The sequence below is a fragment of the Rhinopithecus bieti genome, unplaced genomic scaffold (genome assembly GCF_001698545.2).
Source record: "Rhinopithecus bieti isolate Rb0 unplaced genomic scaffold, ASM169854v2 scaffold_47707, whole genome shotgun sequence".
In the NCBI taxonomy this organism is placed as follows: Eukaryota; Metazoa; Chordata; class Mammalia; order Primates; family Cercopithecidae; genus Rhinopithecus; species Rhinopithecus bieti.
Window position 1 is genome coordinate 1,248,965 of NW_016819117.1, and position 10,504 is coordinate 1,259,468.

At 64.0% G+C, this 10,504-nt stretch overlaps 3 protein-coding genes across 7 annotated transcripts in view; 1 reads left to right on the forward strand and 2 right to left on the reverse strand.

The window, feature by feature from the left end:
- Positions 1-8: 8 nt before the first annotated feature.
- On the reverse strand, positions 9-1,302 carry MRPS34 (mitochondrial ribosomal protein S34). The gene is made up of 3 exons (XM_017858343.1): positions 933-1,302; positions 738-780; positions 9-633 (listed from the first exon to the last, which is right to left on the reverse strand). Exons 1-3 carry the CDS (start codon positions 1,251-1,253, stop codon positions 341-343), a joined length of 657 nt encoding a protein of 218 aa, XP_017713832.1. The 5' UTR covers positions 1,254-1,302; the 3' UTR covers positions 9-340.
- EME2 (essential meiotic structure-specific endonuclease subunit 2) lies at positions 1,267-4,735 on the forward strand. 2 transcript variants are annotated; one of them, XM_017858335.1, is made up of 8 exons: positions 1,350-1,602; positions 1,833-1,969; positions 2,356-2,448; positions 3,143-3,234; positions 3,417-3,510; positions 3,669-3,784; positions 3,915-4,104; positions 4,186-4,735. In XM_017858335.1, exons 1-8 carry the CDS (start codon positions 1,362-1,364, stop codon positions 4,354-4,356), a joined length of 1,134 nt encoding a protein of 377 aa, XP_017713824.1. In that variant the 5' UTR covers positions 1,350-1,361; the 3' UTR covers positions 4,357-4,735. The 2 variants fall into 2 exon arrangements, with proteins under 2 accessions (XP_017713823.1, XP_017713824.1); XM_017858334.1 differs by lacking the exon at positions 2,356-2,448 and having other exon boundaries at positions 1,267-1,602.
- A 74-nt stretch (positions 4,736-4,809) lies between these two features.
- SPSB3 (splA/ryanodine receptor domain and SOCS box containing 3) overlaps positions 4,810-10,504 on the reverse strand; it is a 6,567-nt gene continuing 872 nt past the window's right edge. Inside the window, exons 2-7 of one of the 4 annotated variants that reach the window (XM_017858332.1) lie at positions 9,448-9,585; positions 6,540-6,717; positions 6,235-6,422; positions 6,052-6,154; positions 5,854-5,979; positions 4,810-5,519 (exon numbers count right to left, since the gene is read on the reverse strand). In XM_017858332.1, coding sequence (XP_017713821.1) covers positions 5,173-5,519; positions 5,854-5,979; positions 6,052-6,154; positions 6,235-6,422; positions 6,540-6,717; positions 9,448-9,573 — 1,068 coding nt within the window. In that variant the 5' untranslated portion in view covers positions 9,574-9,585 and the 3' untranslated portion in view covers positions 4,810-5,172. Of the gene's footprint in view, positions 5,520-5,853; positions 5,980-6,051; positions 6,155-6,234; positions 6,718-9,447; positions 9,586-10,205; positions 10,499-10,504 lie in introns of those variants that run through there. The other 3 variants (XM_017858333.1, XM_017858331.1, XM_017858330.1) reach the window with 3 other exon arrangements.

Below are 10,504 nucleotides of genomic sequence, written 5' to 3' on the forward strand. Positions count from 1 at the left end.
GCAACCTGGGGTACTTCTTTTCTCTTTATTCCCTTCCATAGCTTCTGCCGGGATCCAGGCAAAGAGAGCACTAATGGGGGAAAGGGAGCTAGCGCTTCCCGCTTTCCCCAGCGTGAGCCTTCGGAGTTCGGTGTGGGGGCAGCAGGGCCAGAGGAAAGACACAGGTGGCGATTTGCCGCAGCCCTCCCCCACTAAAATGCAGATCCTCAGAAAACGTCGCGGAAGGTGACCTCCCAGCTCCGAGGGGCAGACTCGGGTGTAACGCGAAGACGGTTTCTTTCATCAACAGGATCCCCGCTGCCTCGCAGCCCCTCAGGCCACCCGCTGGCGCCGGCATATTCTACACGGGGATGCCCTTGGCCCTTCCTTTGTCCTCCTGTTTTGCAGGGTGGTCCCAGGGCTCCATGCGTGCCCTCTGCACATTCAGCATGGGCTCCTCGGTGCTCGTGTCTCCATTCTTCCGTCGTTCTGCGAGAATCATGGCCCGGAGGAGCGGCGGGTACGGCACGGAGGCCAGGCTGTCCTCCGGCGCCGGCGTGAACGCGGTGAAGGCCTCCTCCTCGTGCTTGGGCACCAGCCGCCAGTCATGGTACATGACGTGTTCGATCTCCCGCGCCTCGCTCTCCGTCTTCCCTGATGAAGGAAAGGAGGCGTGCTGCACACACATTTGCTGTGCCGTCGGTGGTCGGCATCGAACTGCCGGGCACCCGCTCTCCACCAGCTCTCCCGAGCCTTACCTTTGAAGGTCAGGACGCCCCAGGCCTTCCCGTGGTCCAAGTTCTGCAAAGCCAGAGGGAAGCGAAGTCAGTTCGCAAGGCTCTCGGCCCCCGAGATCAGGAGGTGGGAGCCTCAGACACGCAAACCTGCAGGGAGGAGGGGAGGCGGGGAGACCAGGCGGCTGCAGGGGCGGGGTGCGGACGGGGTGCACGCACCTGCGCCGTGTAGTCGGGCTGCACCCGCGTGAGGCGCCAGTAGCACGGCTCATCGTGCTGCCACAGCCAGGACTTGCGCGTGACCAGGCGGCCCAGGCCGAAGAGCGGGAGGCGGCCGAGCAGCTGCAAGAGGCGGCTCTCGCGGCGCACGTCGGCCCAGGCCCGGACCGGCAGCCGGCGTCCAGAGAACGGCCGCGTCAGGGTCTCGTAGTCCACAGCGTAGAGCTGCGAGTCGCGCGGCCTGTTCAGTTTCTCCCGCAGGGCGCGCACGCGGCGGGCGAGCTCCGCAATCAGCCGCGGACGCACCTTCTTCCGCGCCATGGCGGATCCGCGTCCTCAGCGCTGTGGACGGAAGTTGCCGGAAGAGGCCGGTGTCCCAGGCTAAAGTGTTCGGGCGCGGCCGGAAGCGAAAAAGAAGTCGGTCCGGCCATGGCGCGGGTTGGACCCGGGAGGGCGGCGGTCTCTCGCCGGGGCCGGGGACGGGGCGGGAGCGGTCAGCGGCGACCTCCAACCTGGGAGATCTCAGACTCCGACGCTGAGGGCCCCGCCGGCTCGGAGGCCGCCGCGAGAGCCCGGGACCCAGCAGGGGAGCGCAGGGCGGCTGCCCAGGCGTTGCGGCTGCTACGGCCGGAGCAGGTCCTGAAGCGCCTCGCGGTGTGCGTGGACCCAGGTGCGACGGAGGGCACGGGCGATGCTCGGGGTAGGAAAGGCCTTTCTCCGCCAGGCGGCGCCCTCCGTCCGACGGGGCGGGGCGCGCACCCCGAGAGGCCTGGGGCCGGGCGCGCTTCCCAGTCGGGGGTTTGTGCCGAATGCAGACTGCCGGGTCCGCGCCCCCGCCCAGGTAGGGCGCTCGCAAGGGTGGAGGGAAGCAGTGACCGTGCTCCTCTCCCCCGGTCCCAGCCATCCTGGAAGACGCTGGTGCCGACGTCCTGATGGAGGCCCTGGAGGCCCTGGGCTGCGAGTGCCGCATCGAGCCCCAGCGCCCGGCCCGCAGCCTGCGGTGGACCCGAGCGAGGCCCGACCCCTGCCCCTGCAGCGTGAGTGGTCGCGGGTTCCCGAGGGCCAGCCCCGAGTTGGCTGTTTTGCTTCCATGATTTCAGTCCTGGAGCTGTCCCTGAGGCAGCTGCCCCGGGCGGTGCGCGTCTCGCGGATGGTAAACCGCGGATGGGGAACGGAAAGTGGGGGTGCCCAAGCCGTTCTGCTGGTAAAGAGCCGAGCTGGCTGGAAATGGTTCCGTCCGGAGTCAGGCTGTGGTCGGGATTCCTGCCGGCCCCACAGACCTGACCTGCGCTTCTGTAGAGCAGTCCTGTCAGGTCCTGGGCTTGGCTGGGGCCACGGACCGCGTTGCTGCTAGACTGCCCAGGCAGGGCCCCTGGGGCACCCGGGTTGAGACAGGCAGCAGCGCGTCCCCATGTCCCCACAGCTGCCTCCTGAAGTGTGGGCTGCAGATGAACAGGAATTCCTGCTGCTGCTGGAGCCCGAGGAGTTTCTGCAGGGCGTCACCACACTGACCCAGGTGCTCGGGTGGTGGCAGTAGTCCCTCTCCAGTTAGGAGGGGTGGGTTCCCAGCCGGGAGGCGCCTGCGCTGCCGGTCCCTGCCCTTGTAGACGGGGCTGGAGGGGGCATGGGGCAGGCCAGGATTCCTCTCTGATCCGAAACCCTAGAGGTTTCTAGGGTGAGATGGAGAAAGCTCCTGGGCACCTGTGGAGGCTACAGCTGCTCCTAGAGGGTCCTGAGAAGTGCCAGGAAGCCGGGGTCTGGGCAGTAGGCTGCAGGCGGTCTGTGTTCGTCCTCTGACAGTGGACAGCCCGGCCCCTGCCTGCAAGGAGCAGTGCTCAGGTGCTGTTGCACCAGGCAGTATGGGGATAGGCCAGACCCCTGCCAGGTCCCTGTGTCCAAGGATGAGTCTTTCAAGCCCCTGCTTTGTGCTAAGTTAAAGCTAGGCTGAAATACAGAGGTGGACCAGGATGAGGGGCTCAGTGGAACTAAGATGTGCACAGGCAGCCACTCTAGGGGTCTCCTTAGCCTTCTTGGCCTCGTGGAAGGCACAGAGCTGGTTTTCTCAGAAGGGGTAACAGAACAGAGGCTCCTCTGGGCACCGCTGGCTCTTTCTCAGGCTTGCTGTTCTGCAAACCAGCTGTGGCCTGGTGGCCCATGGCCCTGAGCCGCAGCCTCCCATAAACAACTGTGCCACACGTTCTCATCTTCAGATATCTGGCCCAACTCGCTGGGTGCCCTGGATCTCCCCTGAGACCACCACCCGGTCCCACCTGGCTGTCATCGGGCTGGATGCCTACCTGTGGTACTGCTCACTCTCATGCCCACAGCAGGGCTGGCTGGGACGGGGGTTCAGGGGAGGTGGGCACACTTCTGGGGTTGCTGTGGCACAGCTAATCCCACTTCCCCAGGTGGGCTCTGGCAGAGGCCACGCTCGGGCAGGGCAGGCCCCATGGGGAGCGGGGAGGAATGGTCACCTCTGCTCAGGTCTCGCCAGCACGTTGCCCGGGGGACACAGCAGCCGGAAAGCCCAAAGGTGGCCAGTCCCGAGGTGGCCATCGGCTGGCCGCAGGTGGAAGAGGTGAGGGCCTATCTGAGCTGGGTGAGTCAGGTGGCCTGGGTCCCAGTGATTGGGCTGCTGACTGGGTTTGTTTCCCAGCATGGCACATGGGGCAGCTAGCAACTGTGTCCCGGGGAGCCTTCCTCTGGCTCGTGCCCACCGGATTGCCTCCTCCCCAGGCCCTGGTGCTCCTGCAGCTCTGGGTAAACCTGGACGTGCTACTGGTGGCCTCGTGGCAGGAGCTGAGTCAGCACGTGTGCGCCATCACTAAGGCTCTCGCCCAGTGTCCCCTCAAGTGCGTGACACCTGGACTGAAGGGGGCGGGGGCAGGATCACCTCAAGGTGGTGGCGGTGCCTCTCCGGCCTCTGGGGAGCTGCTCAGGTGAGCTTCTAAAAGGCGTCTCCCTGTCTTTCCCCATCCCCAGGCAGTACCGGGAGTCCCAGGCCTTTTCCTTCTGCACAGCAGGGCGCTGGGCAGCCGGCGAGCCGGTGGCAAGAGACGGCACAGGGCTGCGGGGGGCCTGGCGGAGGCAGATCAGGCAGTTTAGTCGAGTCAGCCCAGCCGTGGCCGATGCAGTGGTCACAGCCTTCCCTTCCCCTCGCCTTCTGCAGCAGGTGGGCCCCTCCCTCCTCGAACCCCTCCAGGTGCAGAGGCCCAGTCCCCAGGCACCCTCTCATACCTTTGCCTGCCCTTAGGCGCTCGAGGCCTGCAGCACGGAGCAGGAGCGCATGGGCCTCCTGGCTGACCTCCCTGTGCTGCCCAGTGAAGGTGGGCGTCCCCGCAGGGTGGGGCCTGACCTCTCACGCCGCATCTGCCTCTTCCTGACCACGGCCAACCCTGACCTCCTGCTGGACCTGAGCTCCTGACCACACATGGGACCACCAGGACAGCATGCAGCCTTGGGGACAGACCAGATACCCTGGTGCAGTGGGGGAGGACCCCAGCCATACATGGATCCTCAGCCTGGGTGGGTTCTCAGCCTCTGACTGAGCAGGTCTGACCTCAGGGGGACGGTGGGTGGTTGCAGGGGAAGGTTTAGGTAGCTGGGATGAGAAGAGGGGCTTCTGGCTGGCAGATGACTGGTGGTTCCAGTGCCGAGTCCTGGACACACAGGCCACAGGGGAGCTCAGCAGCAGGGCACACGGCAGGGGCCAGAAGGCAGCACCAGGGCCCCACTGCCACCTGGATGCTTGGGGTGTGGCACCCTCAGCCAGGAGCAGTAGGGGACTCCTGAGGATGTTGGGGGCAGTGAAATCTGGGAGAAGGCCCAGGATTCCCGCAAGCCTGGCTTCTGCATGGATGTTTCAGCTCACGCCACGTGGGTGTTAGACATCAACTCTACATTTATTGCAGTCACTTAAGTCTACGACGGCGGGGCAGCCGCCGACAGCATGCAGAGCAAGTTAGGAAAATCCGAGTCCCTGTGGGAACAGCAATGGCGGGCTCCAGCCAGGCTCTCCTCACAGCCTCCCACAAGACCTGAGGCTCAGGGCAGCTGCTTCCCCACCCAGCACAGCAGCAGAGGGTCCCTAGAGCCTCCACAGAAAGGACTGTCCCAGCCTTGGGAGGCAAGAGATGGCTCCCTCCAGACGGGCCTCATCCAACTCCGCCCTGGAGTGTGGCTGGAAGGAAGGGACAGGAAACGGCTGTCCCAGCCCAAGAACACAGTTTCCACTGGGAAGTTAGATCCGGCGGCATCGCTTCCTCTGGCAGGGCCGGGGCTCGCGACTGCTGGGGCAGGCCGAGGTCGCTGCCTGGGGATCAGACACTGGGGCCTTGCGGCGGCTGCAACTCATGCTCAGGACCCAGCCCAGCTTGTTGTGTAGCACCTGCTTGAGGCCTGGCGGCAGGGGCAGGCCCTCCAGCGTGTCCCCCGAGTCTGGCCGCAGCTGGCGCAGGCGGTGGCAGCAGAGATACTGGAGGGAGGTGGCGCTGGCGCAAGAACGGGTAACCTTCATGCTGCTTCGGGCTGCCGTGGAGCACACCATCGGGTAGAACCTCTTGTTTTGCAGCTTGGTGGCTGCCACGCCTGGAAGGGAGGGGCCTAGCCTGAACCCTGGGCAGGGAAGGGGACATAGCCCTTTCCCTGCCCTAGCTGACATAGCTACCGGGCATAGCCCCTCAGACCACATACTACAGTCACCTGGGTGGCCAGCTGACACAGCTGAGGCAAGGCAGAAGGTGCATGTGCTGGCTCTGCCACTCCAGCCTGGCCTCACTGTCCCAGCCCCTGGGACCCTGGGGCTTCAAGCTTCTAGGAGGAACCCTTTCAGGAAACCTCAGTATCCACTGGGCTGGGGTATGGTGGGCCACCTCCCTCAGAGTGACAGGTGAGAGGAGCTCAAGTCCTGTGGCGGCCTCACCTATGCACTTCCTGTTCTTGAAGAAGGTGAGCGTGCCGTGCCAGGTGTCCAGGTGCACACCGATGATGGAGCCCTGGCCGAACCGCGATGAGAAGCTGGTCTTGTCGCCCTTGTGGTGGAGGAGGCCTGGGGGCAGCCAAGGTTGGAGTGAGCCCAGGAACTCCAGGCTCAGCCCCGCCCCACCTGGGCCTCACGCACCCGTGTAGGAGAGACCCCAGCTGTCCTCATCCCTGCCCAGCAGGCTGCAGAACGTGTGGCGGTATTTGTCCAGGTCCACATCCGATGTCCCGATGCCCACCATCTAGGAACGGGACAGGCAGAGGGCACTCTGGGCCACTGGGGCCAGGCCCCCCAGAAGCACCCTGGGCCAGAGCAACTTACCATGTCGGTGCCATAGACGGGCGAGGTCATCTTGATCTCCCAGAAGTGCTGGCCCTCCCCCAGCTCCTTGGTGCCCCGGATGGCCGCTGTGCCACAGCTGTACTCCATGTGGAAGCTGACCTTGCGGTTGTCACAGCTCAGCAGGGTGGCTGACGACTTATTCAAGTCATCCCAGACCCAGTCGAAATCTGTAAGAGAGGCCCAGGCTGGGGCAGCCCTGAGAGCTCCACGGGGCTCTGCCCTGCCCTGCCCACCCCTAGGCCCGCCCGCAGTGCAGTCCCAGCAGGGGCCAGGCCCCATCTCACACTCGTCTTCCTCTCCGCATCGACAGTCTTTGCCCCGGTGGGCCGAGTGCAGGCTGCTACAGAAGGAGGCCTCGCTCTGCCCGGCACAGTCACAGAAGGACTCACCAGTCACAGGCACCGCACTGGGGATGGATGGCGGCAGCGCAGAGTACTCGGGGTCGGAGTCCGAGTCGCTGTGCTGGGAGAGAAGGGCCGGCTGTTCCTGCCTGTCATCCGCTCTTGCCCTCTCACCCCTGCCCTATGCCAGCCCAGCCTGAGTCTCTTCCTCCCCTTCCCTGAGCCACCCAGGGAAGGATGGGGGTCCAGGCCTCCAGGGACTTCACAGGACCCCAAGTGCACAGCCCAGGCTCCTTCCTAACAGGCTCCAGCTCTGCCCCATTCTGCACGACCAGGAGGGCCCTGGAGGCCCAGCCACTGAGCAACAGCCAAGGCCATCTGGCCTCCAAGTGGTTTCTAGATGGTGGATGAGCCCTGGCCCGCCCTACCTGCCCAGAGCTGAGACGGTGTGGACACCTTCTTCCCCGCTCGGCCAGCCCTGCAGAGGCCCCAGGCAACGCCACCACCCCCGCACCAGGCCCAGCTGCAGCCACCTGGCCTCAGGGCAGTCCCCACCACACTGTGGCCCAATGACCTTCCTGTTACCTGAGCAGACCCTGCCTCACCACAGGGTCCTATTGCCCAGTGCCCACTATAGGCCCCACCCCTCCTGGCGCCAGCTTCAGCTGTCACCTGAGGCTTCTCCAGCCCCTTCATCCCTGTTCTGTTTTTCTTCTTTTGCTTCACTTGGTCCTAATTCTTGGCCTCCTCCCACCAGAATGTGAGCTCCTTGTGGGAGGCGGGGCCCCTCCCAGCCTCCTCCCTGTCACAGGCTTTGTGGGGGCCACCCAGGGCCTAAATGGACCAGGTGGTCAGCAGGGAGAGTGCTAAGTGACCAGGGGGCCTGTGGCAGAAGCCTTGGGACAGTGAGAGTACAGGTTGGGGGCTGGTCCAGAGAGGTGACGTGACCCCCAGGAGAAGCCACAGGGGACCATGACATGGGCGCCACCAGCTTCCAGGTGAACGTGGACCTATCCAAAGCCAGCTTCAGGGCAGGACACTGTCCCCTCTGGAGGGGACGGCCCCACCCCACAGATAAGGCAGGCCCAGAGGACCCTACCCCACTGCCTAGAAGTGGGGGTCTCCAAAGCCAGGGTAGACCGACTGAGTCAGAAGCCAGGGCACAGAACTGAGCACTTGTGCGGCAGGTCCAGGGCTGGGCTCCCTGGAGAAGGAGACAGACTGAATGCCACTGCCTACCTCCTGCCCACAACAGACTGCAGGCCCATTTGGTGACAGGACAAGCAGCCCGTGTGTCGGACACTGCCCAGCCCGCAGGCACGCCTGCATCCCACAGCCACGAGCCTGTGAGGCTCAGACCATGTGACCTGCAGGAGCTGGAGGCAGGCGGGAAGGCAGGTCAGGGCCTCTCCCTGGCTGGAGCAGGGAGCTCCAGGAGACCCCAGAGCAGCCCCCACCCGGTGGGGAAGACCTGCTTCCCAATTTGCCCCCAAGGCCTAGTGGACCCACCGAGCTCAGGGATTTCTCACTCGGGGGGAGCCCAGCCCCTCCCAGGACACCTGGCTGAGTCTGAACAACTGCAGGGGAGCTGTGACAGCAGAGAGCAGCAGCAGGTCACACAAGCAGCAGCCCCGGAAGGACACGTCCCATGGTGACAGAGGACAAGCAGCATGCGTGTGTCAGACGCTGGCCTATGGACACGCCCGCATCCCACAGCCATGACCCTGCGAGGCCAGGACAGACTGCTCCAGGGCACATGACCTGTGGCAGCTAGAAGTGGGGCAGGAAGGCGCAGCCACACTCCTGCTCTGGTCCAAGGGAGATAACAGGAAACCAACTGGGAAATCACCCCCCACAGGGACCCCCACCCCTCCCAGCCTCACTGCACCCCATCAGGCCAGGCAGCTGCCCTCACGGTCTGCTAAGGTGAGGGTCAGGGGCCATGGGTGCAGGTAGCTCTGCCTGCAAAGCCCACAGGCACATCAGATCACCTGGGCTGCAGACAGACAAACACCTGAGCTGTTCTGAACACCTTCAGGCTCCTGGGCCTCCCTAAGCAGGTGCAGCAATTTTTACCTCCAAGTACCAGGGTTTTTTGTTTTGGTTTAACACACATGTATGTGAACAAAGAGCATGTGTTTGCACTGGCAGAAGCAGCGTCCAGTAGGACACGTAGCAAGTTAACGATGGCCACCTCCAGAAATGGACTGGGTAAACCAAAGAATTTTTTTGTTTTGTTTTTTTTTCGAGTCAGGGTCTAGCTGTGTCACCCAGGCTGGAATGCAGTGGTGTGATCACAGCTCACTACAGCCTTGACCTCCCTGGCTGAAGCAATCCTCCCACGTCAGCCTCCTGAGTAGTTTGAGACTATAGGCATGTGCCACCAAGCCTGGCAAATTTTTAAATTTTTTGTAGAGACAGTTTCACCATGTTGCCCAGGCAGGTCTCAAATTCCTGGGCTCAAGTGATCCTCCAGCTTCAGCCTCCCAAAGTGCTAGGATTTATGGGTGTGAGCCACAGTGCCCAGCCCCAGACTGGAGGATTTCTGTTGAATGAACCAAAAGCAATTGCCAACCTCTCCACAGACCATGGACTTCAGAGGAGAAAGCACAGTGAAGAATGCAGTGTGTTCTGAGGTCCCGTCACCCGAGGTTGGCTGTGTGCTTTGCCAAATTAAAGAGTCTCACTGAATGTGGTGTGCCCAGCAGACAGGCCCAGGGTTGGCCTGGTCCTCTGGCCTCAGAAGCATCTTCCCCTCCAATGGACTCCCAGTTCAGGGAATGCCTGCCTGCCTGCCTAGGGCATCTCCACACCTTAGCCCAGCCGCGTCCGCCTGGCCCCCAGGACCTACCTGCCCATCAGAGTCGTAGCCCCAGTTAGTGGAGCCTGCTAGAGCCACAGCCCGGGCATCTGCGTCTCGGCGGGCTGCACTCAGGACGAAGTGCCAGGCCCTGCTGTTCCGGGGGCGTCTGGCCATGGTGGCAAGAATCTAGAAGGAAACAGGCTCTGGACAAAGGAAGACTCACAGCGCTCCTAGCCCTGAGCTTCCAGGCTGGGCCACGGACGCACTCAAAGTGGGGACTGCAGGGGCCGCGCCGGTGCCCAGCCAGGGCTCCAGAACGCTTCAGGAGCCCGTACCTCACTCCAGGATCTGAGCAGCTCAATAAAACCTAGGTAGATCCTGTGAAACGCCACCCACACACCCATGACTCCGGAACGCGAATCCCAGACCCTGTCTCCTGCTCCACCTCACGAACCTGGCCGCCCCGCCCGCCTGTCCCGCAGGCACTTCAAACCTCCACTCGCTCCTCCTCCGTTGTCCAGTTTGACAAATGGCATCTCCGGTCTCTCAGTTCCTCATGCCAGAAGCACGGTGGTCACCCCTCCCTGACACCTTCCCCTCCTGCCCGGCCCGACCGCCGCACCCGCCTGCATCCTCCTCCCGCCTCCATCTCCTGGGCCACAAGGCTCTACTCGCCTTCCCCTCGGCTCGCTACCGCCAGGGCTCTTCATGAAACAAATCTTAAGACCTGCTCAGCGCTGGCCGCTGTTCTGGCATAAAATGCAAAAGGCTGCAAGGGCCAGGTCTGCGCTTCCCAGGCCACTTACCTGGCCCCTCCCTCGCCAGCTCCGGGGTCCCCGCCCTGCTCCCCGTGGGTTCCGCCTCGCCTTCCAGGGCCGACCCCTGCGCCGGGCTCGCGGCTGGCAACGCCCGCTGGGCCCCGGGCGGGGTTTCAAGGAGGCCGGGGAGGATGGCGGCGCCCGGACCGCCGAACCCTGTCCAGCCCCAGGCGAGGGCGGGTGCAGCCGGAGCCGCCCTCCCCGGGGCCGCCCGGCCTGCCTGTCCCCTCCCGCAGGCGCGCGGGTTCCGGAGTCGAAGGCGCCTGGGAAGCCTCTCTCGGGCACGG